The 27,281-nt window shown below is 41.9% G+C and overlaps 2 protein-coding genes across 5 annotated transcripts in view; both read right to left on the bottom strand.

Moving 5' to 3' along the window:
* The window catches only part of LOC124069620 (retinal-specific phospholipid-transporting ATPase ABCA4-like), a 36,545-nt gene extending 32,892 nt beyond the window's left edge, over window positions 1–3,653 (bottom strand). The window contains exons 1-5 of one of the 2 annotated variants that reach the window (XM_046408915.1): window positions 2,426–3,653; window positions 1,366–1,478; window positions 1,084–1,177; window positions 773–914; window positions 465–604 (exon numbers count right to left, since the gene is read on the bottom strand). In XM_046408915.1, coding sequence (XP_046264871.1) covers window positions 465–604; window positions 773–914; window positions 1,084–1,177; window positions 1,366–1,431 — 442 coding nt within the window. In that variant the 5' untranslated portion in view covers window positions 1,432–1,478; window positions 2,426–3,653. Of the gene's footprint in view, window positions 1–464; window positions 605–772; window positions 915–1,083; window positions 1,178–1,365; window positions 1,808–2,425 lie in introns of those variants that run through there. The other variant, XM_046408914.1, reaches the window with a different exon arrangement.
* Window positions 3,654–3,825: 172 nt separating this feature from the next.
* LOC124069357 (rho GTPase-activating protein 29-like) overlaps window positions 3,826–27,281 on the bottom strand; it is a 28,028-nt gene continuing 4,572 nt past the window's right edge. The window contains exons 3-22 of one of the 3 annotated variants that reach the window (XM_046408459.1): window positions 19,859–20,002; window positions 15,848–15,944; window positions 15,487–15,559; window positions 15,175–15,235; window positions 14,406–14,555; window positions 14,234–14,298; window positions 14,010–14,120; window positions 13,349–13,429; window positions 12,804–12,971; window positions 12,424–12,561; window positions 11,892–12,079; window positions 10,409–10,551; window positions 9,754–9,888; window positions 9,123–9,221; window positions 8,141–8,304; window positions 7,703–7,891; window positions 7,388–7,525; window positions 7,012–7,244; window positions 6,369–6,669; window positions 3,826–5,712 (exon numbers count right to left, since the gene is read on the bottom strand). In XM_046408459.1, the coding sequence (XP_046264415.1) occupies window positions 4,546–5,712; window positions 6,369–6,669; window positions 7,012–7,244; window positions 7,388–7,525; window positions 7,703–7,891; window positions 8,141–8,304; window positions 9,123–9,221; window positions 9,754–9,888; window positions 10,409–10,551; window positions 11,892–12,079; window positions 12,424–12,561; window positions 12,804–12,971; window positions 13,349–13,429; window positions 14,010–14,120; window positions 14,234–14,298; window positions 14,406–14,555; window positions 15,175–15,235; window positions 15,487–15,559; window positions 15,848–15,944; window positions 19,859–20,002 (3,845 nt within the window). In that variant the 3' untranslated portion in view covers window positions 3,826–4,545. Of the gene's footprint in view, window positions 5,713–6,368; window positions 6,670–7,011; window positions 7,245–7,387; window positions 7,526–7,702; window positions 7,892–8,140; window positions 8,305–9,122; window positions 9,222–9,753; window positions 9,889–10,408; window positions 10,552–11,891; window positions 12,080–12,423; window positions 12,562–12,803; window positions 12,972–13,348; window positions 13,430–14,009; window positions 14,121–14,233; window positions 14,299–14,405; window positions 14,556–15,174; window positions 15,236–15,486; window positions 15,560–15,847; window positions 15,945–16,409; window positions 16,888–16,909; window positions 17,800–19,858; window positions 20,003–27,281 lie in introns of those variants that run through there. The other 2 variants (XM_046408460.1, XM_046408461.1) reach the window with 2 other exon arrangements.

The raw sequence follows: 27,281 nt of genomic DNA, 5'->3' as shown, positions 1-27,281 counted from the left end.
CAGATTGGCAGGGAACTGATGTTTTAGGGAAACTCTCGTGAGCATGAGGATGTGTGTTTATACGCACATTCCTGCCAACAAGTTAAGTAAATTTTCAGCTGAACTAATACTCTGAGCCTTTTCTTGAACAATTCTGTGCATATGAATTACCACAGTAATATGAATATTACCAGGAGTAAAGGCAAAAGGGAGTTTACACACCACTACCTGTCATATGCTTTTAGAATATGGCGGTTAGCGAAACAATAATGAATGTTTCCTGTCGTGTTAAGATGCGAGTTTATAATTGACTTTGCCTAACACTGATTTCACATTTTGGCCAGAAAGCTACCATCAAACAGAGCTGACTTGCCTCTTGTTCTCGTTTGATTACAGGGTTGGAAAAAACGATGGGCATTTACGAGCTGTTTTACACTCAAGAGAAGTGCTACTCTCTCAACCGTTTCTCACATTTTCCCTTTTACCTGACAGCACAGATGGGTTGTTGCGTAACGTATCCATAAAGTTTGAGAAGGACGACACATCGTGCCAAAGACGACCGAGCTGCTGGACCTCCGTCTCATTGAGCAGAAGCTCCTGGACATCAGCATAGAACCTTGCCAATCTAGAACAAGTATTTAAAAAAAAAAAACACTCTGGATTAGTCTAATTTATGAACCAATCTAGATTATTTAGAAAGCATGATGGTGATGGTGAAAAGGGGAAAGAAATTCCAGTTTTAAGAGATACAGTGGAAGCTTACAAGGTTTGAGAGTGCTGTGAACAGGCTTACACTGAGTTGTTATAGTTGGAGACGACGCCTGGAGACTCTCCTCTGGTTGGGTATCTGAAGCAGGGGTTGTTGGCATTGCAGAAGATGCCCTGGATCCAGGGCAGAATCCCTGCTGAGGGCATTGCCTTGTTGGGGAAATGACCTGAAGAAACAGACAACACATTTGTGAGCAAGCGAGGGCTTTTGAAGGGATTTATGACAAAGAAGTCAGATACTGGGAGGCACTTTCACTTTAATATCGCCTGATTTTGATAGAATTTCAATGAGGAGTTCATTGAAACAGCTTGATGATGAAGACTTTTTTTGCTTACATTCATGTTGTTGGTACAGAGGATTTGCCTTCCTCAGCCACACTAAACCAATGAATAACAACACTGGCCAGAAGATCTCAACCAGGAAGCGGACCTGGACACAAACATGGAAAACAGGAGTTAGACACACTGATTCAAATCCAGTGCAGCGTCACCAGTCTGAAGCTTATCAAACTCAGCTTCTGCTGGGACCCTAAACAGAGAGGATTTGGAGGCTATTGTGTAGGACTGCACTATGCTGAACAGTGTTTTAAAGTCCAGCCTCGTCCACATTAATGATACCTTCTGTCTCTTGCGGAGGGTCCAGTTCTTCCACAGTAACAGGCGGATTTGGGAGCCTGTCTTCATTGCTCCACAGCTTCACCCCTGGAAGGGGTCATCAGACTGTGACCAACCTGCAGACACACGACTCCATCAGGGACGACACTCGGTGGATCATCATTGAGTCTAGCAGTCAAAAAGACCATGCAGCACTGCAGTTCTTGGGTCTGGTCTTAAGGCTACTTGTGCTTTTCTTTGTTTTTCTTTGTTTGTCTGACTTCGTTCTGGCTTTGGTTTTGACCTGACATTAACCCAAACTTGAGCCTTTCCATTAACTCTAATTTGTTTAAGGTGGTCTTGACTACACCCTTGGACACACCCTCTCTCAAACCACTTGATGGGCAGAGCAGGTATCTTAGCGCTGCTGTTGGCATAGCATTATTAAAATGTATAGTCCAACACTATTATTAAAGACCTACACACATGAACTGGTAAGCTTTTGTACTTTTTTGAACTATCATACAGTCAAAGTCATTTTTGAGGCTGAATAATGAAATAAAAAAATCTCAAATGCCAAACAAACATATACAGGTTAAGTGCAGATGACCTAAGAGAAAGTCGAACATGAAGAGTAATTTGTTCTGGGTTACAAGTCCATTAGATTACTGAGGACTGGCAGACTGAGGATGCGAGGGTATAAACTCTTGTCTCGGAAAAAACAACAGGACAAAGGCTGTGAGACTAAATCGGCAGAGTGAAGGCTGTCATTGTGTCCGACTTCTCTAAAATCACCTGATTACTCAAACAGTAATTACATATGACATGACTTCCTCACACATAGCTGACAGAGACTTGTAGTAATTTTGTGGCAAACATGTCTCATCATGGAAACACTGCTGTGTGTAAGTAAGAAGCTAAAACAGTAAAAAAAAAAAAAAAATTTAAACTGCATCAACTTTGATGTCTATTTTTATAAAATAAAGGCATTTGAAAAACTAAAACAGTAATTAGCAGCCATACACCTGCCAGTTCTTACAGCACATCCTATTTTGTCAACAAAACAGTTGATTCTGATGCTTACCTCTTATGAAACGATATAAAAGTCGTATGACATCCAGAGAAACGGCTTCACAAACAAGCTGAAGTGATGGAAAACATTAAGCAAGGTAGAAGAGCTCTGAGCAACTCCTAGCTGCCCACTCTCTCTCTCTCTCTCTCTCTCTCTCTCCTCTGCCTGCAGGTCAGCAGCACTCCTAATCTGATTGCTCTAATCTCCCAGCTCAACATGGGCAGGCAGAAAAAAGACAACAGACATCCATTTTGACGCAGAATTAGGAGGATATGTGCTGGAGAGGACAGGAGGGATGCTGATGGAGGCAGCCAAAGTGTTTGTCAAAAAGCGTCTGTGAGCAAGATTTGCCCGCACAGATGCTGTACCTGTGCAAGAAAGCCTTTCATCTTACATAACAAATGGAGAGTTTCGACTCAGTTACTTAGGAGCTTCCCAGACTCGGAGATAAGACGTTTGTCTGTGCTTTTGTCTCGCACACATCTGAAATGACTCACTCCTCTGATCAGCTCGACGGGGTGACATGGGTGATTAGGTGGGGAGAATGTGAAGCCCTGATGGTGGCACATTAGAACCACTCTGACCTGCTGTGAACTGTGTGTGCAACAGACACAGCTTAACCCAAACCTGAGGTAAATTCAAGGCTGAACGCTGTACAAGTCTGGGCATCCTGGCAGCTCAGGCAGCTTGGTGTCACCCAACGCCAATATCCCTTACTCCTAATAGGCTGCAATGTCCCAGGTAGTATAAATAATGCACCCAAGTAAACTTATGTCTACAGAGTATAGTCTGAATTGGGCAGAAAAATTACTAATTTGAGTCAGTTCACATGCAAAAAGTCCAAAATTCTCCAGTTTGTCATCTGCACTCATTTAGGAGTACTGGACCACCACAGTAAGAACATCGAACATTGTAATGCACATAAGAAAAAAAAGCATAAAGCCTGGTGCGTAAAAGTAAAGCCATCATTATGATGATCCAATAACCAAATATAAACAGTATTAGTGCTGCATACACTTACAACAGTCGAACCAAAACTAAGACCAACACGATGGATGTAAAGCAAACACCAAAAATTAGCTCCTGCCAGCACAGCTGTGGGAAATATCGTTCTGTTTCCAGACTCTTAAATGTGACAATTTTCTATTTTTCTCTGTGTTGTAAGAAAATCAGTGGCCTTAGACCTGTTAGCATTCTGCTGTTTCTGCCACCCATGTGTCCAACACCGCAAAGTACAAAAACCTGATTGACACCGTTACTCAACAAATCCTTGTTGAGTAACATAAATAAAACACAAAAAGTAAACCTATGACTACAGATATTTAAAACAAAAAAATTCAAATGGAGCCTTTGTTCTAGGAGGCAATGAGCAGAGATCTAAAAAAAGAAACAAAACCTCAATTGGAACAGCAGTAACAGTTTAAACTACATTTTTAATTTGTTATTGCATGTCATTTTTCTTTTGCATAGTCACAATAATTCAATGAGACAAAATTACTGTGACAAACATGCAGTATGTATGAATGAGTATAAAAAACGTAAACAGATACATAAGGTTTACATACTGAGAAACGATGTACCAAACTCTGGCTTACAACAGGCAAATTTAAAAGGTAAAAATATCGAACTCTTTAAAATTAAAAAAAAACCTCATGTTAAAAATACTTTCATCTGCTCCTTTGGGGAACAAGATAAAAAATTAAGCAGATTTTAACATTAGAATCTTATCTTGCATTAAGTGCATTGTGTGATTACAATAAAATATAATTTTGGAACAAATCAAACATGAACTTAACTGTTCAATTCGAACAAAAAGGACGATAGGCAATTTTTTTTTTACATAAAAACAGACAAACCAGGTGCTTTGTTATTTAAAAACATGACAGTAACGATTCAACGTTGGCATCATACTTGTAGTATTTGCTTGTTTTGACTGCTTCGGAGACATTCTGTAACATGTAAAATACAATATATTAGTTCTTATAACACTTTTGTGGTTTAAATTTCACAGGCCTATCTTTCCTTCCACTCTCAGCTTGTATGATAAGAAAAAATCCCCAGTATACACTATGGCACAGATACATAAATATTTACAGATACAATATGGTTGTTTTTTTCTTTTTCTTTTGGTGTCAGACAAAGTGGGCCTCTCTGTGTTCAAGCGCCTGCAGCCGCCGAGGTCGAAGTCTTTGGTAGACGGGTTTAGTCTCATTGGGACTGAGGTCTTCGGGGCTGCTAGGAGGAGGGGACTGGGGGGGCGAAAGGGTAGCAGAGGTCGAGACCCCAGGGTCACTGGTGCTGTCAGTGGAGTCCTGTGTCTGGAGTCGTGTCTGTGGGGGGGTTGCAAGGGCAGGGGACGGTGTCCCTACCTCGGCAGGTTTGGTGGGGGCGAGCGATGAGGTGGTGGTGGTGATGGTGGTAACAGTAGTAGTCCAGGTTGGAAGTGTCCTAGCTCTGCTGTTAACGGAAACAGGGGGCTTGTAGAAAGTTCCAGGGGGGGGCTGCAGAGTTCTCGGTGCCCTGAGAGTGAGTGGAAGGTTTGGTGAGCTTCTAGATTCACTGACTGAATCATCTGTGTCGTTTTCCCTTTTATAAGTCCAGACAGGCTTTACTGACACTGTGTAGGGGTTGCTGGAGAATATGGTGCTCACACTGCTTGTGGTAGGGACCGCAGAGGCAGTGGTTACTGCTGTGGTAACAGCGACAGGCATCGTTGCCTTTACAGGTTGTACTCCAGGGCTTGCAGAGGGCAGGTTGGCCACAATCATAGCAGTCCTCGGTGTAACATCATAGTGCTTGTACTTCCTGTCCCACGTTCTCCTCTGCATTGTCTGTGTGTCAATGAAAGGAGTGATGTAGTAGGTGCTAACCCTGGATGAGCCACTTTGACGCGACTTTTCCGTCTCTGGCATCTCCTGTATAGTTTCAGAGACGGGGTCGCGCTCAGCAGAGCTTGCATCAACATCAGCAGCAGCGTTACGGTTATTCCTCTCACTGATCTGGGCGGGGGTGGGCAGGCGCTCCAGCGGCATGCTGATAGGCCGAGACACATGTCTGGAACGCTGGGCGCGTAGCTGGACCTTTGATGCCAAAGTGGTGGTGGAGGGGATGGTGGTGCTGGGGCGGCCAAACACTAAGGTTGACCTCTGGACGTCTCCTCCACTAGAGGTCTGTATCCCATTGAGCCTGTCCAGGGCTGAGACCTCTGTTTTGTCAGTTCCTGGCTGGACCTCCTGCACCTCGTCCAGGATGTGTGAGGACGGGATCACTGATGAGTATCTTTTGTACACTTTGGCACTCTGCAAGGACACAAGAAACAATTAAATTACAATGTGTGTACCGCCTATAAATTAGTGGTCAGTGAAGCTTAGGATGTAACTGTACATTATCACCTTCACACTAAAATAACACAGCTTATATAATCAATTTCATATTTCTTAAGAGTACTCCATCAATGTAGCATTTGAACTTTGTCAGACCTATGATGGAGGGTGATGGAGGGATGAAGACAGAAGAACCAGAGATACTGCTTTTTATTCCACGCGTTCTTCTTCATTATCCAAACCTGGTGCTCACATTACCCACGAGGCTACATGACCTCCAGCTTGAGATTCAGCTGTGTACGTAGCTTCAAGCAGATATGAGGAGGGGCTACAGAGGTCTGGTAAGCTCACGTCTTTCTAGCTCCACTCCCTAATTTTTGTTTTCATTTTCACAGTCTTCAGGTGTAGTTGATCAAAGTGTAAGCAGACTTTGATCTCTCCCCTTTAAAACTAAGGAAGGGTGATTGAAGACAACAACATAGCTGATTATGCCTCACTTCCCTTAAGGTTTCTTTTATAAATATTTTACCAATCAAACAAAACTGCATCCACCAAAACACAAAAAGGACAAGCCGAAGTAGTTACACATGACACCAATTACAACCCAGTCACACCCTTCAATCCATCCTCACCTCTTTGATGTCTGTCAGGGAGGTGGAGTGTCTGCTGAGCCGCTGCACCTTCTCTTGAGGGGTGAGTCTGGGGGACGCCTGGCCAGTTGTGGCGATGTCGGAGCTAGACAGAAGCGATGCATCAAAGATGTTTTGGAAGTGTCGCACCATCAGCTCCACCATCAGGGCCTGGTAGGGGTAGTCTACCAGGGAGGACAGGGACACCTCAGCGTCTGTCTGTCGTGGCTTGATGAGTGTGGGGCCAAAGATAATGCCCAGGTTACTCGCAGTCATCTTGTTCTCCTCTGCCTGCTCAGCAACTCTGTGGTAGTAGAGGCGAATGATGATGAGTTTTATTCATAAAAGACACATTTCAGGTACTGTTTAAGACTTTTATCTGCGTTCAGAAAAAGAGAACATTGACTCAGAATCAGACATAAACGTTCTGCAGATCAACACAAGGTCCATTCACATATGAATATTAAGAAACATTGATGTTGGTGTCAGATTTGAAAAATAACTTAACCAGGCTATTAAAAAAGAGTACTTTGTGCTACTTCCTCTGTGGTAAAGGGAAGTCTCTGTTTCCCTTTGTGTCTTATGAGGAAGTTTGTGCAGAGAGGGACAAACAGAATTTTTCCAATGGACGAGTTCTTAGTGTTACCTGTTAAGGTGGGCTATAAGGAAGCGCAGAGTTCTGTAGTTGGCTGGTGGGAGCTGGCGGAGAAAGTCTCTGATCTTGAAAATGACCCTGTTGAGCTGGATGCTCGGCCCGCCTTTCTCTCCTGCCTGGGTGCTCTGAGGTTTATCAGCCTCCTCCACAATCACTCTCTGGCACTCTTTGGACAAGCCGATTAAGTCGTTGTAGTATCGATAGAGGATCAGTGGCTCTGGTAACTGGACACAGAGAGGGAATCAGTGAAGCATTTTGAGTTCTCACAGGTGGGTTTAACTTGTGGTACACTCCATGGAAAAGTATCTTTTGTTTTATACTTTATCCTGAGTTTCTCACTTCTTTTCAACTGTTCATTCAGACTCACCTGTCTCAGGTAGAGTTTGAGGACATTGCTGATGTCGTGAGGGGAGAGGTCAGACAGCTCGACCAAGTCCTTCCCGTTTTCAAAAGCCTGACAGAGCTTCTCGACACGTGATTTGGCACCATTCACACGATAAATCCCCTGTGAGGAAAAAACAGGTACAATTTTTACTGTAGCGGATCGTCATGAGATATCCAGGACATTACCTATTAAATATGGTATTTCAAAAACATATCTACAATGAGTATGGCTTGGAAAAGCACTGCTGTCCCAGCCGTCAAGTTATAAACATTTCGTTGTATTAGAAACTAAGCTTACCTTGATATTGAGAGCTCGACTCTCAATCTCAGACGTGCACTTCTTAATTATAAAAGGGATACCATCGGGGCTGTTTTTTGATGCTTGGGCAAAGTCGATACCAAACAAGTGCAATCTGCCTTGCAGCTTTTTATGGCCACACTGGATGGCGAGCGTCTCTAGACACTTCTTATGACAGGCCAGGGAGCACTGGCAAAGGAAAAGAGACAGAAACACTTAAATAAAGAAATAAGTGGGAAACTGATTGAAATTTAGATTAAACAATTTCTTTCTAAAACAGGTGATTCGGTATCTTTTTGTCTTTTCTTTTTTCAAAACAGCAGACAAATGGCAACATGTAGTGGCTGTCTGCTGCATTTACTATTTCTAATGCATCATGAAACAACTTCAAATACTTTCCTTAACACGATCATTTTAACAGGCAGTGATATACTGTACCTCCTCACACTCCGCTCCGTGGAAAACCACCAGACTATCACACTCTCTGCACTTAGACAGAGCTCGTAGTTTTCTCAGCTTATGGGTTTGGGCAGCTTTGGACATCTGAGCATTTCGAAAGGGACCAGGAGAACTGGCTGTCTCCGTCACCATCTCTGCAAGACCTGAAAATCAGAGGTGCCAGTGAGGGTGACGAAAGCTGAACCGTTGTGAGGGCGATCAGAAAAGTCTTTGTTAATGTCACATCGCTATATACACTGTAGCTTGGAATAATATTCTTCTGATGGTTTTTAACTCATTCATTCAAAGTCAGATTCAGAAAATTGTTACGAAGAAAAACAACACAACAAGCAGAAAAGATTAAGATATAATAGTTAAAATCAAACAACAGCCACAGACACTTAATTACCTAATGTAATGAAATGGAATTCCTGTAGGCATAAAAAGTTAGTCAAATAGTTAGTCTTCCAGCTGTTATTCTAATGTTTTATACATAAATTTACTATTTACTGAAATACTTTACTTTACTGATTACACATCAACTCAAAATAAATTAAAGAACACAACATAAGTCGAAAAGCAGAGCGACTCTGCTGCTTCAATTCACAGTGATAAAACAAACATACACACTTGACTCGGACAGCTCAGCACACATACGGGAAAAGTACGCTGAGACTGCACGCCAAAACTAACATGATCCCTGTCTGTGCAGCTCCGTCAAGTGCAAAAGCATTTGATGTAAGCGACATCCACAACAGAGCCAGGACCATAAAAAAAAGCACCACATCGAGGTGTGCAGTAGTCTCTCTCATTGTTTCTCCCTCCCTTCTTTAACTTCCCCTCCACACAAACGAACACACTGACTAGCTGTTAGGGCAGACACAAGCCCAAAATTGCTATAAACATCAACAACAACACATCGGCAGGAGGAGAGGGAAACACATAACAGACATGGCTATGCACCCACAGACACACTCCTTACCATTGTCTGAGGGCGATGGTGGTTCTCTCTCATCCAGGTCATCAGCAGAAGACATGGTCCCAGTGGATGGAGTCCTTGGCAGCCGTCGCTTGAAGTCACCTGAACATATACGTAAAAGCTGTGAACCTGTACATCACAAAGTTCAGTAGCTAACTGTAAATATACACTTTTACCATAGACTAGCACAAGGACACACCGCAGTAGCAAGAACATGGGAGTTCTGGTGCTCTACATGTGTAAATTTAGTGTTAAATATTCCATAGCTTTGCACACTGTGGCCAGTTGTTTCAGTTGTAGAGGGAAGTGAACTGAGATGAGCAGTGCCTGGGTCTGTGAGGAAGTTAGACTAAAGAAACAAGAAAAGCTTATAATAGAAACAAATAAATTGTGAACGCCTTCATACTCTGTTAACTACGTGATTTGGGTATCAAAAGCAAGCTATTTTCCATTCTGTTTTTTATTTTTTCACTATGTTTAGCTTTTCTTCTAAAAGATATTTTTGTCAGATTTTTCCAATATGAAACACTGCCTTTACTTGTTCCGTGTGTTCTCTCAACATCTCCATGTGCAAGGCACCCTCAAGACCTTTATGAATTTAAAAAAGGCTTAATGCTCTGTAAAATCCTCCTACCTGGACTGGCGGTGGGCGAGTCCATGGACCTCGACTCGCTGCTGCCACCCGCACTCTCAGAGTCACTGCACATCCCGCCGTGGCTTCCCTGACTGCCGGAGGCCCAGGCTCTCAGCGGGGCCTGACTCTTCAGTGCTGCAAGAACACACACAGGCCATCAGTCACCCATGCAGAATTACAACAGAGAAACAGCTTCCTGTTTGGTGATATTCTTAGTGCCAGCAGCCGTTATAATCAGAGACAAGTGGTCACACAGATATTCCAGACTTTTCATGAGTAAGCAACACAAAAGTCAAACTGTTTTGATTTCAGTCCTGAGAAAATTTCCATGATTCAGAAGGCAGGGAAAGTCCCTGAAAAGCTCATGTAAAGATTCAGGCAGGTTTGCAGACACATCTGACCCACAGACCCTGCAACAATTACTGGTTTGGGTTGTGGGATTACGCTGTGTGAACAGTAATTCACATCTGCAAAAGTGTGATTTTTATTATGACTAGCAGATGTAACACAACACATGCGTCACAGTGTGCCTTAATGTTATCAGTCAGTTTGTAAAAGTAGGTTATCAAATGTGATCTTTTCAAAAGTCTGCTGGTATGCTACTTGCTGCAAATGAGATAATGTTTTGCGTTCACATCAGCGATCGAGCGAGCACCTTGTATGTCTGTGCTGCTGTTGGACCTGCACTCCTTGTCCACTTCGTCTCCGCTCAGCACGTCGCAGGAGGTGATGGATCCCTGCGACAGGTTGCCATGGGAGGAATGAGTGCTGCCGGCTGACCTTTTGTTGAAAACAAACCTGGGGAAACAAAGCCTGCATTTCAGATTAAGTGTGCTGAATTCACCAGTAAGAAAAATTTCCTAAGCTCCATATTATGAAATATATTACACAGGGTGAATCTGTAGGGATTTGATTTGTTAATCAACAGTCAGTGACTCAACCATTACTTCCCCAGGCAATTCAAGCTTTCATTTTCTGACATATAAAACCAAAAACTGAAACACCGAACATTTATAACCACGAGTGTTATGAATAAGCAAGCCTGGCACATTTCAACCTGTTAAGTCAAACTGTATTTGACAACTGCATTACTGAGAGTATTTTAGAGCGTTATATTACCTCTTCACAACACACCGGAAGGATCTGAAGTTAGCCAGGAAGTTCTTTTCATTGGGGAAAAAAATGTGTAGGAGGGAATATGTTTCTGTTGATTAAACTTTAGCTGTACTGGAGGCCGCAAGGTTTTTATAGTTCCTTAGTTGCTGAAAAATGCTGATTTGAAGTGAACAACCTCAATAAATTTTCAGAAATGCAATTGCTGAACTGAGACTGAAAGAGAGGATTAGGAACAGAAACTGAAATGAGCTAAACCAGCAGCCAACTACAGCCTATCAAGTCACATTAAACACATCTGTGGCTTCACAATAATGCAAGTACAAACTTGTCTCAAGCACTAAATTAGATTACAAAAACATTTTTCAGTCAATGTCAACACTAGTGATTTACGCTTTACTGTACCTAATGAAAATACAATCTTATCAGTAACCCAGAACTTAGAAAAGTGAAGTTATTCAGCAATGCTTATCTTCCTAGTTGTAGTGAGTGTGTGGGAAGCTGATTTTGACTGCTCTGACAATCCAAGTAGAGTCTTAAGGACAACCAAGCTCTCACGCTCACAATCTCCCCCGCTGCATTCAGCCTGCGCCACAGATATTTCCTGAGGAAGGGCAACAAATTCAACACGCATTCTGTCTCTCCCTTGATTCTCTGTCATTCTCTCTGACTCACTGTTACCTTTGCTGAAAAAAGAATAAAGCCATGAACAACTTCTAACATGAGGCAGGAGTAACACCAAGATATTTTGAAACAATCTCCTGTAAAATTGGAGTTGAATGGAAACTCAGCCCTCAGCTGGGCTCATTTAACACAGACTGTCTCATATTATGGCCACATGTACAACAATCTGCCCATGGATAAAAGTCTTTAAACTACAACAGACCACGACAAAGAAGTGTAACAACCACATTTCATAAGATAACCGCTAAAATGCTGAAACAAAGCTCTCTTCTTCATAGTCAAGTAGTTTCATAGCCGTCAACATTTCCAGAATCTTAGTGTGCATCCACAGTCTTTGGTACCTGGTATTGTCAGATGAGATGGAGTCTGAGTGCACACGCTCCTTGGGCAGGTTTTTGGGCAGGTTGCGGACAAACTCAGCATAGCATTCGCCCGGTTCGTACACCTTGGCACTCTCACTCAGGGCCTGGTAGTGGGCAGGGAGCGACACAGTCTGCGCCTGCTGCATCTGAAACCAGTTGACTGTCACCTGAAGAATGACAGTTTATTTAAAAAAAGCTGAATGAGTGACTGAGCGAATGAATGACTCAATCACTGAATGAGAACCTAACCAAACAGTGTTTAACACATTACTGAAATCAGTTTTCAATAGTTCTGTGGAAACAGGACATTTGTTGTTGACAACAGGAAACACCAAATAGCTTGATCAGTATGATTTTGTCAGAATATAAATCGTTTACTGTCATTTTGTTAAAAGATCTTTAACTTACAAGAAAGAGACTATTATAGAAAAATGTTATTGGAAAAAACGGTTTATTCTCTCATTTCAATGATTTGTTAGCAGAATACAAATATTATGTCCCGTCTACTCACAGCTTTGAGTGTGAGGTCACACTGGAAGACCACCTCTCGGATCTGCGCGAGGATGGTGCTCTTGGCGTTGGCCAGATCCATCTTCCTGACGCCTGCGTCAGCCATACAGCTCTGGTACTGGTCCTGGGCCTCCTCCGCCTGACAATAGCGATGGACACAGAGGTTGTGGATGAAACGGATAGTGGCTAAGTACAATGAGATGAGCGTGCAGAAATTCAATTACAATGAACAGACAAGTGGCAAGTTGTCAGAAGACCTACTGGCACCCAATGGCAAGCTATCATAAACAGACCTGGCCTGGTAAACCCCACAACAGGACGTGTTATATTATGAGAGACTGTTCATTATGCCATTTTCCCCGTCATCCTCTCCCCGCCTACCTTCAGCAGAGCCTCCTCCTCGAGCTTCCTCTTCTTCTCCAGCTGTTTGTTACCAGCATTAGACTGCTCCTCCTGGGAGCGATTGGTAGACGAGTGGGCTTTCTGATACTCTTCTCTCCTCTGAGCCTTCAGTGCTCGAGCTTTACGCAAGGCTGCATCTGCCTCTTGCTGCCAAAACCACACAGATCAACCACAAGCACCCGGAAGATTTAAATATATATATCATTTATGCTAAATGCAATCAGACATGCCTTTGTGGTTGATTAGCAGTGCATGCAAGCTGACACAGTAAAACAAGCTGGGCATTGAGAAAATAGTGAAAGTGTTAACCCACGAAACAAACACTGGCATGCTAATTTAAAATCATCTGTCATTTAAGTATCTGACTTTGTGCTGGCTGGCTGGCAACACTAACATATACTGTACAATGCTGCTCTGTCTGTGGAGACAAGTAGAACTGCTATAGAGCAAATATATAATATAGCAGTATAAAAAAATAAATAACACTCTAGGGGAACATAGAAGATGTTACCTATGTTACATACCATTTTCTTCTGCTCCCTTTGCCACTGCTCCTTGATGTCTTTTCTCAACTTGTCCAGTTCATTCTTACGGGCCAGGAGGGGCTGAGAAAAAGCAATCACTTGTAATTAGGTACACAAAATTCCTTTACTACAAAAGCTTATACTCACAAGTTTTGCACTGAAGAGAAGATACATGGATGTTAACTATAGCCGAGATGCTTGTGTCCTGATCAGCAAGTACTATACAGTATATTACTCTTGACTAGACAATTACAAGTACTTAAATTGCTTGAAGGCTTGAGTGTTTGGAGTGTTTTTATGAAATATGACAAGAGCCAAAAGGGCATAAAAAACACAAAAAAAGAAAAAAAGGAGCAATTACTGACTTGAATGTGGCTTCATTATGTTATAATTTACTACATTTTCACAGAAGGCACAGTCATGTTGTCTTTGTTGCATAGTCAGTTAATGTCACTACATGCCATTTTAATCTTGTACACTCTTTATGGGCATGACTGTCAAAGAAAAAGAGAAAGATTAATGCCTCTGCTCCATGGGACAGCCATGAAAGGCCAAGAAATGCTGAAATGAATTCAACACCAGAGGTTTTGAGGAGGGCCCAGCGAGTTTGAAGGATTAGGTAAGTGCTTCCTCAAAGACGTCTTTGTTGTTACTCTCTTACCTGTATAAATTTATTCGTCTGAAGAGCCACCGCAGTCTGAATAAGCAGCTGTCTGTATTCAATGTCGTTCTTGAACGTGGATACATAGATGTTGCTGAATGGCATGTAGTCCTTGAAGAAATGAAATAAAGCAAGTAACATCTAAAAATCCATTTTGTACAACTATTTACAACATTTTTTTACACCAATTAGAATATTTATATCAAAAAAAGCTCTTCTGTTACCTGCTGACTGGCCAATGTCTTTGCAGACTCAGCCATTTTGGCATAATTTTTGGCATACTCAACATCTGAAAGGGAAACAGAGATACAGCGTTTTTAGTATATAGAAGTGTATCTTAATGCATCAATCTTCTTCTTACAGTCCAGTGCACTTTCAAAAGTCTCAGCGTCTCACCCATAGCCAGTCGTTTCTCCATCCAGGCCAGAAGGTCTTTAATATACTTGGACCAGGCCTTGGCATAGAGCAGAGCTGACTCCACCCCGCTATCATTCTTCAACAGGGTCAAGTCGACTTCTTCTTCCCGTGACAGTGGCACCTCTGGGCCTGGAGGGTCAGCAGAGGACACACACGCGCACGCAGGCACACAGACACACACACACACGACAAAACCAAGTGAAGCAAAACACATGGCATCAACGAAAAGTGTTGGATTGATGTGTCTCAGGTCTACTATCCCTACAGATGTGTGTGGGAGGTAAATGAAAAAACACATTGAGGCTAAAGTGGACAGCGTAGGAGGATATGAAAGTGCTGGGCATCCTTCAAAATAGTCCAACAGCATTATTTGCTTTTTACTGGTTACACTGTGATGCACCTCTCCCAGCCACCCACCACTGGATTTAACACAAACCCCATGTGTTTCCCATCCCACACGGAACTGCTCCTAAACAGGCAAGGAATGTCAGATATGTGGAGGGGAAAACGAGAGGCTAGTATGAAAAAAGCAGCAGAAATAATAGGGGTGGAAGCAGAGGTTTAAGGCGGGTCTACCTCAGGCACTCAAAAGTCCAAAGGCCTAAATCACTCAGCTAACTCACATGCTGACAATCCGAGGATACAGAGCTACCGTTAAATGCTCTGCCATTAATAGCTATTACGTTTCAGGATTAATTTATTTCACACATTGCTTCGAGATAAATGATGAAATGTGAATAACACTTACCAACAAGGTCACTTTTCTCTGAAACATATCCCTCAGGATCCACAGAGAGATTGTCAAAAGACTGTGAAAAATGCATTTCAGATTATAAGGGAGGAAATGGCAGACATACAATCAAAGTTCGACATCACAAGCAGCTGGGTTTTCAACAACCCCAATTAAGTACAGAAAGCAAGTCTTTGAGGCTTTTTTAAATGGAGGCGTGGTAAAATTGCTGCTTTAAGTGAACCCTTTTGAAGACTGTCACGTTTGAAAACAAAGCTCTGAGGGGAAAAAACTGACCTAAAAGTTGGAAAGAAAGAGATGGTGTCTCACCCTGCTTCTCCTGGTCTGGGGGATCCCCAACCCTGAGCTGCTGTCCACATCTCCCATAAGGAAGTCAGAAACTCTGAGGGGCAGATATGTAGATGTGTGTGTCAGAAGTACAGTTTGATATGATCAAAACTGAAATCTATTCAGTGATAAAGGACTTCAGGAAATGCAGCTCTGAAGTCCAGTGTTGTTAATCATGATTAGAAAACAAAATGCAGCTCTACAATTCAAAACATAGTTAAAATAAGTCAGAAAGGACAAGGGTTAAAGAGCTGAAGTAAGATCCACTTTTCCTGGCTGTTGCACAAAAGAGCAATAAAAAAAACCTACTGGTGTTGAAAACGTAAACAAACAATGTACTCACACATTGCCGAATGTGAATGCCAAAGTGTCAATGGATGCGTGTATCTCGCCAAATATAGCTTTTGTGTTTTCTGGGTTCACTTCCTTGAAGTTAACGCCTGTGGAGGGAGATAAAATACAAGAATTTCAACCAAAATAAAACTTTATTTCAAACCAGCTTATCTGTACACCTTATCACTAAGCCGTGTACAGGCTTAGTGATAAGGTCTTAACCACCAAAATGATGAAACACATGCGACGACAGATCAAACAAATAACATTTTAATGAAATAAACAAGTCGGTTCTACAACCAACTATGTAATAAATGCATTTAAGGAAATGAAATGCAAATGTCCCACAGTTTTGTGTCTTTTGTTTGTTTTGCTTCCTTCAATGATAAGTAATAGATGCCATAGATAACTTTTAACATCTGGCTTTTGTGTGGAGCCTCTCAAGGGCTAAAGAAATTTCAGGTGAGTGTCAACATTTTCTTCAATGACAGGCGAAAAGCCGACCACCTCGGTGGTTACACAGGAACAAAAGTTTTAAAGGACAAGCCATGTAAACAACTTAAAAAACCAACCGTTAGAGAAGAGGGTGTGTGAGGCAACAGCATGTACAGTTCACTTCTTCATACCAAATTAAAATCTTCTGCACAGCTTCAAGGCTCTTTAAGGACAGTCATTCAAGGGATATTCTGAAACAAGATTTTCTAGATTTTCCCTCCTGTATTCCAATGTGTTATAATCCCACAGGTCATCTTCCATGTCGATCACGCACAGGTGAGGTGATCATACACGTTATTTAGTTTGAGATCAAGTGACAGAAAGACTTCCACCGATTTTAGAACCGAAGACAATCGAAGCTTTACAAATCTTCAAGAACATGTGCAACGATATTTCCTTTTCAGGAAACAGTTTACTCAGCAAGAAAACTTTTGCAGAAAGCAATCAGAGGAACCAAAGACACAGGCAGCGAAATCCAACGAAGCTGAGTACTTCCTGTCTACCAACAACAGGAAACACTCACACAGCTTGAGTTCTGTGACATGTTAACACTACAGACTACTGTGACAGCACTTACCTTTTCTCTCTGTGACCTGGCACTGATCTCTAGTAACTGGGACCACAACACCCCAACAATATGAATCAGCTGCTGGGAAAAGAAACTCCACACAGTTCCAGTTCGCAGATTGCTTTCTAGTTTTTGTGCTTCCATTTTCTCTTCATGAGAGAAAATTCAATCCATGTCAGAGGTGGTTGGGTAATTGTAAATTCCCAACCTATGACAAAGCACAGAAGGCTCATGGCATCCTGGGTTGTGGGGGCAACCCCACGTTCCAGGGAGACTCCTGAGGACACAAAAAGAAAGGAGACGCAGTGGAGCAAGTCTCCCTGCAGTGCACCTCCCTGGCCCTGAATGCTAGCGTACAACTCTGTGCTGACGTCTTCCTCAGGACATCCTGTGGGTTTTATAACAATGATTCCAGAGCTCAGCCCCCCTTGTCACGATTGAAATATGGAAACTGCATCATTCAAGTACAGGGGCCATTGTTTTCTCATGCTTGAGCCACAACTGGGACAATTAGCCCCTGAAAAATTTCTTTAGTGAATTATAACATATCTTGATTTCTCAGCTGTCACAGGTCGTTAATACAACTGTGTTTAGATGCAGAAAAGAGGGTCCATTATCACTGAACAACAAACTTTTCTTAGATTAAATGAATCTACAATAGGTTTATCAGTATAGGGACAGAAAAATGCCTTTGAGATGCACATACAAGATTGATTGCAGTGAACAAATACACTATGTCAGCTGCCAGCATCTTCCCTAGACAAAGGAGGACAGAGAGTAGGGAAAGAATTTCAATAAGTTGTGGAATTTGACACTTTTATTGCAGCGTCTTGCAGTTTTTCAGTAGGAGGAGGGGAACATGAACACTCTCAGAATGTGATCAGGAAAAGAAACATTGTCTGGGTCTGGTTTGTGTCAATGAGAGTGTTTGAAAAGATCATACCTTTGATGACACACGAAGAGTAACAAAACAATAGGTGTCTCTGTCTCGCAAAAAACCCTTTGCATTATACAACCGGACGGAGCTGAACATGTAAAATTTTAGGTTTATTAAAAATGTTCCTACAGTGACAAACGGAAACAACAAGACTGTGGATAACTTCTACATGTAAACGGCATTTGAAACTGGTTCGGCAACCATGTGTTTGGAGAAGGAGGGGGCAGGGTTTTTTTTTCCAGTAAATTTTGGCAGCTGCCCAAATGCCCCAGGTGTCATGACCAAACATCAAAGACCAACAAGGATGAAGAGACGACGCATTCTGAAGACACGGAGGCGCACAAGGCCTGTTATCATCCAAACCTTTGAGTTCTCATCTCTGACGACTCACTGATTCATTCCTCTCTCAGCCTCTCCTTTCAGTCCTCCTCTGGCTTGCTGCTGTGTCAGTATTGTGTTACCAACTGGCCATTAGGGACAGTCCCGCCACGGTGCGCGACGATGTTAGGCACCCCCTTGTGGACAGGCAAATGTCAAAGGTTCCACTTGTCAACTAGACACCTAATTACCGTACTTACTAAAGGACTAAACGAAAAGGCTTTTCATATGAAGTAGGACAAACAGGAACAAACACTGCTACACTACTGTAGCACCATCATTCCATGGGTGTTTTTGTGCGATCATACAGTGTTATAAATGCAATATTCAATATTCTTTTCTGAAAGAGACACTGTAATCATATCCACACATCTGGGCAAACCCCTGACTGACTGATGGACTGAGTGATTGAAAGCAACAACTGAACATTTTTTCTTTCAGTAGCAGTTCCGATCTGCTCAAACTGAAAACCGATCAGATAGTTTTCTGACATTTCAGAACTGTATGTCTCACTGCACAAAACTCATTGCAATCAGTTTTAGGTAAGTTAACATGAGGTCTGGGATTACTGTGCCTCTAAAAAAATAATATGACGGTTGTAAATGAATGAGTGTAACGGTGGAAAAATTGAATTTTTGATCGACAGAACTTTGGTCCAGTGTGAGGGTTGATTTTGATCCAGAGCAGTGGATGGGTGCATTAATGCTTGTACTGATGAAAAGCAATTTTTTTTAATACTTTAAAAATTTACGAGTTTTAGAAAATCAATTTAGTTCAGATGTGTTTTACCAGGTGTAATAGAATCTGTGGTCTTTAATCATGCTTTATACACGTGTATAAATGACTGAAACCTCCACTCATGTCATGTCATGTCAGTCATGGTGCCATTCTTCCATGCCATCAATGAAGTCAAAGTATGTCTGATAATTAAAGTTCCAACAATGCCAATAATTCCTTTGGCTGATCTGATAGCTGAGGTCTTTTGTTTCCTTTGTGCATTCTAAACATTGTCAAAGCACCACTCAGTGCACTGTAAATGCACACTTGAATTATGAAGCATTCTTAAGAAGTAGGTCATAATGCAGATTTGGAGGTGAGGCGAGCTGTCAGACAACCACACACTTCACGACATGCAAAAAACAAAAAAAACAAAGGAATGAAGAAACGTGGACATGCATGACTGACAAGCAGACACGGGGCCTCTGTGGTCACTGAAAAATGGAATGCAAATTACAGCCATGCAGTCTCCGCCACACAGATTCTTGTGCGCGAGTCAAGTGGAGAAATACCATTGCAGTGGATCACCTTTCTAGCGGATTGAACTTGTGAGCTGATATTTCTTTCTGTTTGTATTCATTAAGGAGATGGGAAATTGATCTGTTGCTGAAAGAATAATAACTTCTCATACTGTGATCTTTTAAAAACAAATCTCTCAGTCAACTCTAACCAAACAGAGAGCCAGAAAATACTCCTGCAGGGTATTTCCCACAGTTGTGTTTAAGGCTGACGTAGACCCTTAGCCTAAACCAGTAATGCAACAATGAGAGTCCATACAGAGATATTTGAATATCATCTAGGCACCTGTGTGTGTATTTACATTTGTGTCTGTGTGCGTTTGTGCATATTAGTGAGTAATTACTGACCTTTGACCTTGGCAATGACCGTTCCAGCAGCTCCCAGGATGTCCACGGAGTTGAGGGTCTGGTGTTTGCCGATGACAGCCTTGAGGACACGGAGTAACTCTGCCAAACGTTCCTGTACCACCCCTTGAAGATCTTTCAGGTTCTCTAACAAAATGAAAAAAGCAGATTAGCCATGTGAAATCATGTATCAAGTATCAAGACCTTGACAAGGCTCACAAAATCATCATTAAATCCAAAAGCCAACTACCATGCACAGCTCGTCATCACAAATTTCTAATCTATGAGTCAACGTCACAGGTTAACCAATGATAAATTCACTCTTAGCATTCCTTTTGTCATGTATCACTTGGCAAATACTTTGGCATTTTGAAACTATGAAACGTCGCAGTCACCTTGTGTCTACTCCAGACAAATCCCCTAAGGGCAAATAATACAGTATGTTATGTTTTAATCTGTGTGCGCGGTTCTGCCTCAAGACGAAAAGTGTAAGATGGTTGTGATTGAGTAACAGTGACTGACTCAGTTGTTGCAGTATGAACCTACTGTGATGAAACATGTTTTCTTTGCTTCCTCTATGCAGAGTGACACGATGTACACCGGAAGGAGGCATGTATCTACGTAAACAGGTCGCACAGTCTCGGTCACGGTCATTACATTCCCAGACAGGCGACAATGAGGAGTATAAAAATGTTGACGTGCTTGTTGTGCTCTTGTGGTCATAAATGAGGCGATGTCAACCTTGTTCTCTGAAGAAGTGTCCCAGTCAACACAAAAGCTACATATTGTATCTGTGCAACAGCCACTGTGCCCATCAACATCTTTGAGTCCTGATAGACTTCAGAGTTGACACCTAAATGCCACATTTATTTGCATGACTATTTATGGCTTAAGCATTCAACAAATACAACTACGGTGCACAGTCTCAGTTTGTGTATAATAAAATTTATCCAATGCATACCAGTAAAAGGGCACTCATACTAAATAAGGATGGTGGTAGCTACTATGCAAAGCACCCGGCAGAGAGCGTGAGCAGCAAGAAAAAAGAAAAAAGGTTGAGGAAGATCTTGCATTTCTCTCTGTTACCACTGAGGTTTCAGAAGATGATACTTGAGGAGGAAAAGAATGTGCAAAATGCATTCAGATTACATCTCTCTCCTTATTTTAGCAACCATATCAGGTCAGTCATCCTCCTATGAACGGTACGCCTTATGTAGAGCAGGGCAACACAGCGAAAGGTGAAAAGGACATTTATCTGCATGTATTTTACCAAAGGTCCTCCTGACCTTAAACGCTCTTCTGCACAACTATAGATCGTGTGTATTAACTCGTCGACAGCATTCCTGCAGCACTTGTCAAATTCAATGTGTTTTAAGTACTTTGGGCAAAAAAATGATGATGTGTGAAATGATTGATGTGTGATGAATCTTGTTCAATCAGAAGAGCTCCCACTCTGTTGTAGGAACCAGACACTAAGTGAGTTCATGTCTAACGCACTGTTTTGAAAGAAGCAACGACACTGGCTGGAAACAGAAAAGTCATCTGCTTTTCATCAAGGCCGCCCCACCAGGCAGTAGGGCAAGATGAGAGACTGATTTTATTGGAACGTTGAAAGAAATTACAGAGGGTGTGAAAATGACAGCCCCTGTGTGTTTGAGTGTGTGTTACTGACTCCTCTCTGATTCAAACACACAGTGATTCAACTGGCTGCCGTAAAACATGGCAGAAGAGACATAATCCGCAACTGAGACATAAGCCTTGGCCATCTGTGACGCTATTTCACAAGAATGACAGGAGAGGTAGACATTAACTTCTTCTGGACAAGAAAAGGTTTTGACAATGAATCACTAGGGTACATGACACAAAGAAAACTTGCAGACACTCTCCATCTGTACAAAAAAAAAATCAAAAGAAATGAGTGCAAAATTGCTGGTCAGCAGTCAACCAATCCCCTGTACCCCAGGATTACAGCAAAGGTGTCCTGTAGGGGAGGGGGGCTAACCTGCTCTCCCGCCCCAAGGCAAGAGGTCTTTGTCCCTGTTACACACACTTTAAGGGCTCCCTCCCTGCCAGAACTGACAACAGGCGTTCATTAAGTACCCCACCCTTCCTTTCAACTGTCCTTCTCACTTGTGGTCATTGGGATATTTTTGTTTAACTCAGTGGCATTTGAAGATTTTCTTATCAAGGATGTGCGCATTGGCCATTTACATGCTACAAGTAGAGCAGGACTGAAGCTGCAGCTTATTGGTTAGCATCCTCCATTTCCCTTTCCTCCAAAAAGAAAAGAATTTAATTAGACTAATTTGTTCTGCTGAGAACAGAAAGGAATACAAATTGTAAGGAAATAACAATAGCTGTGATGTTGTGACAACAAAAAGAGAGGGATATCCTGAGCCAATCTGCTTGACTGGAACTGAAGCCACTCAAGGCACTTTTGAACGGACTGGTATTGGCTGTATTTTTGTTTACTGACACCCACTGCCAGCTGTCAAAGACGCTCCACTGTGCAGAGTTAAAACACCATAACTGAATGGCAAACAAATAGATGGCAGCCAGCTTTTTCAATTAATGATACTCACACTGACAGCGAGCTTCAGAGAACAAAGACCGTGACTGCACTAATGAGAGCAAAGCTGCTTTGGGGGTTAAAAACACTAACTGCATCAACTCTACCAATATTTTGCACCACATCTCAAAAGCACTGGGGAAAACAGGTTGTCAATATCCTGCACATATTTCCTGCAACAAGTTACATGAATCTCATGACAAAAGTTACTGCAGTTACTTAAGCTGAAAGCAAAAAAATTCAATGCCAAGCAGAAACTAAATCATTACTACTGACTGAAGATTTTAATTTAAAAGAAAAAAAAGTAGGCAACCTTTTTGTTAAATTAACCTTCACATTGTGCATGCGCATGTCAGTACAAATTGTGTGCAATTAGGCTACTTAGATCAGTGTTAATTCTTCGCCTTAAAAGCTCAGACTAAAAAATTCACACAAAAGAATTCCATTTAACCATCAGAAATGAGAATAAAGTTATCAAAACAAGGTCAAACTTTGTGTGGCAGCTCATACTGATCACTACCATTGTCGCACTTTGAACTGTGTGAGAGGATCTGTGGTCACTGCAGCGTGAGACAGCTGAGAGGAGGCTGGTAAAAATCACTGGTGAGTGGTTTTGTCACAACAATGGCATCAGAAAGCGCACTGGAAATTTGCAGCTGATTGTGGGGGGCCATGCCATTGTTTTGGTAGAGATAACAGCACTGCGGCACTGAGCTGGGCCATATTGTTTAACGGAGGACCCCCTGCAAACGCCAACGCAGCTTGAGGCTGCCTTGTCTTTCTTTACAGTGGTGGGATGAGCTGGTCTCCCACCCACGCTTCACGCTCAGTCTGCTTCGTTTATTTTCTGCAAGCTCAAGACCTCCCTGCTGCTCAAGGTTTTTAGTAGTTTCAAACCTTGCAACTGATATGTAACAAAATACAATAATATAACCAAAAATTACAAGTTCTGGTCTCCAAATCAGTATGTATTTCTCTCTTACCTTGAAATGATACTGAAAACTGCCCAGTCGTGAAAAACTCAAAGATATTCAGTTAACTATAATGTCAATGGTCGTGTTTAAGACACTGAAACCATCAAATGCTCTTCATTTTAGCTTTAAATATTACTTATTTACAATTACAATTAAAAACCAGAATAGTTGCATATTTATAATAACAGTGGCAGATCCTTTATGTTTACCTCACAATCATGGGAGTCATGCTTCTATTCCCTCTTGTTGATGCACAACTCCTAACAGCTGAGTTTTAAAAACACAAACTGAGGATTTAGCTAAAACTTTACAGAATATTTTCTTAATCTAATGTGGAATCAAAAGTCACCCAACTGGCAGTTTAAAGGTTTTCTTGATTTAATTTGTTCAGTCAAGGTTTACATCAGTGTTCTATGATTTTACTACAAAAAGACAATACCACTCACAACACCATCTCTGTTATTTAACCTGCAACACACGTCCCCACACGCTGCATTAAGCATAACTGAAAAAGTAAACCATGAAATTTAGTAAACAGTACATGAGTCACTTGTGTTCTTTAAACCAATTATGTAATTTTCTGCTGTTAGTCGGTAGCCTGAGTGTACTGCTAACACTCAGATTTTTGCCACAACACTGCAAAATAGTCAAAGTACATATTGTGTTTGGAGTATCACTGTTAAGCAAGTTTAAGTGGTGACGCAACTTTGACACATAACAGCAGCTCAAACATATGCCTTTTAAATTAATGTCTCCCCTTATAGTGTTGTGTGGGGGGAGTCCCATTGTGTCTGACAAAGCTCATTGTGTGTCTGGTGCAGAGACCGACCAATCTAATCCAAATCTTCAGGTGGCCTGACAGAGGTTACAACCTCCACTCCCCCCACTGATAACAACAGCAATCAACTGGCCTGTCTGGACACGCGATCTGCTCGACATGAAACAAGCCTCGGCAGCTCTGGTGACACAGTGCAGCTTGGGAAACAGCCGCGGGGCTTTACTGAAAGGCCCGAGAGGCCACGTTTCTCCATCAGCATCCCTCCTCCTCGTGTCTTGAAAGAGGGAGGGTGACAGATTTACACCCGCAGCAGCAGAGGATCCTCAGGTTTTCTTTTAGATGTGTATCTGTCCACCTCATATCAACATGATGACGCATTGTTCTCTGCGATGACTCAGTCATCACCACAAAAGCAAAAAGGTTTTTTTTTCCTCTTCCCGCAAAGAAACCTGGACTAATAAGCACCACACAGAGTATCTAAAATTCTCTTCAATAACAAACCACAAGGCCAGAAAACATTAAATACCCGCCATATCACACTCCGCCTGCATTGCTGAGCTGCCTGCAACCTGATCTGCGACAGGTGGAATTGTTTGGTCAGGATTCCATCTCCAAACACTAATTCCCCCCACCATCAACACCACCACCCGCCCCACCCCACTCCATCCAAACAAGCGCAGCATTGCTGGCTGCCTCTGTGTCTTTCCCATGCCTTGTTTGGAGACAGAGTGGGTCCCAGACATCACACAGACAGTAAACAGCAGGCACTCCATAAACAGCTACCTGCGCTATTAGTGAACTGCACTCTGTGAGGTCTGGGCCTCATAGTCAAGCTAATTCTTTGTCAGTTTAGGACATGTTTGAGGACCAAACAGCAAGTGCACAACAAGACCGCATTCTTGAGTCAATACACAGCATACAGGGAGGGGAGACAAAGCAGAAAAGGAAAACAGGAAATAAAAACCTTTACACATTAACCACTAGTAAGAGATTTCAGGCCAAACCGCGGATTTTAGATCCATTACAAAACTAACTCATCTACTTCCTATTCATGTTTCAGTTTTACAAAATTGCATGACTGCAACAGGGCTGCAACCAGTAACTACTCTTACAATTAATCAAATTATTTATAAAAACCAAATTGGCCTTCAAACTGTTTGTTTTAGCCAACAAACGGCAAAACCAATAATATTCAATTTAATATCACATAACATGAAGAAGAAACGTAAATGTCACATTTGAAAAGCAGAACCTGACAATATTTGGCGTCAATCAGCGTAATGTATTACCGCCACCAGGAACTAATAAAGGCTGGGACTTGTTTTATCCCAAGGTGTACCAAGGTGTCCAATGTGCACCTCCAGATGACTTCCCATTGAGAAGCTGGTGGCTCAGCATTTTGAGGGTGAATCTCCACATACCAAATGAATTATTACTCGCCTTACTACAGTATGGGAACATGTGTTGGAGACTACTGTACTGTGCAAGAGAAATGACTATTTTTTTTTTCAAATTAGTGAAATATGGGATCTAAGAATTTATTAGAAATGGCATGATTTGTTTTTGTTGACTTTTGTTGTCTTAACTCAAAGTTGAACAAACATAACAGTAGCTGTTTTCAGTATTCCACAGAAAAGAAAACAAAAAACAGGCTGACTCACAGGCCCCTCTCTGTGCAGGCCTGATCCACAGCTGTAAATTTCAGCAGGTCTGCCCAATTGCCAGCCGTGACGTCCCCCTGCTAGCAGGAGCTGCACTGGCCAATCCACCCCTCACCACGACCAATCTCCTACACAAACATCCAGGGCCCATAACCATAAATCCCACCCCAGGAAACACACCCCAACCACAAGCTTACACAAAAACATCCTTCAGCATCACAGGGGAAAGTTACTGCCCAACAAATCTCTCCTTTCTTTCTCCTAAGAGTACCAGGCCATTAAACCATTATGTGCTAGAAGTTGGCTTTTCTTTTGATTGAAGGAACCACCTGCAAGTGCAAGCAAATCTGTGAGAAGGGGAGATATTTGTGATAGTGTATGTTTTTTAGAGAGTGGTCGTGTCTTTCATAGAGGGCAAACACTGTTTTAAAACGGTCAAAATGTGAAAACATGTGCAATTCTACAAGGAATAAATTGCAAGTATTTACTCTAATAAGCCTAAAGGACACAGACTTAATCATTTTCAAGTGACCCGACAAAATCTTTTCAGTCATCATGCAACTACATGCAATACAAACCTTGTGGTGCAGAAAGAAAAACAAGTCCATGAGTAAGCAACTTTGCTACCATCAGTAGAAAGGTAAACAAGTCAAATAAAGTTTTGTAAAGTTTTCATAGTGGATGGTCTTGTGGTTCAGCTAGACACGTTCCTCCTCATTTAAAGACATTTGACGCCTCTTGTCATGCAGCACTGCACTGTATTTTCTGTAGCGCAGCGGGACACAGTGCGTTCCACAGTTCATCTGTGGTAAACAAGCTTTCAACCTCATGCTCAGCTATGCAGTGCTATGTTTATTCTACCCTGAAGTGGAGCTGTAAAAGAGCTGGTGTGAAAAACCTTTTGTTTTTCTGCTCCACCTGGGGCGAAAAGGCTAAAATAAGAAACCCAAACTCTCTTAAGGAAAGGAACCTCCAAAGAAATAGAATTTGAGACAGTGTCCTGATGGCTATCTGTTGTTGTAACAAAAGACAACTAAAGTTAAAAAACTGCACTCTGTTCAGCCCTGTGCCTGTACATGATCCATAACTATCACCACGCATTTCTCAACACACATTCCTCAACTTTTTTGGCTCGATAAAAAGGGAAATCCACATTTTGTTTGTCTTCAGCACACTTGTTAAAAAAGTGAAATTTAGAGTTTTTATGTGCCTGTGCGGTCACTGAAAATCAAAACAATGATGTAATAAGATGAAGAAAGTACTACTAGGTGTATAAATTTGACATTTGATAAAACTCTTGACAGCGTTGCCACACACAGGTTGCGATTCCCCCCAGGAGCGAGACAGTCAACGCATACAGATATGTTGGCCTGACTGCAACTGTTCCCCTGACATATTTCTCTTGAATTCTATAACAATTAGTAGCATTTATTCCCTTTTTCTA

Source organism: Scatophagus argus, chromosome 13 (assembly GCF_020382885.2).
Source record: "Scatophagus argus isolate fScaArg1 chromosome 13, fScaArg1.pri, whole genome shotgun sequence".
Classification (NCBI taxonomy): domain Eukaryota; kingdom Metazoa; phylum Chordata; class Actinopteri; family Scatophagidae; genus Scatophagus; species Scatophagus argus.
The sequence above is the reverse complement of the archived record's forward strand: the minus strand, read 5'-3'. Positions and strand labels throughout refer to the sequence as shown.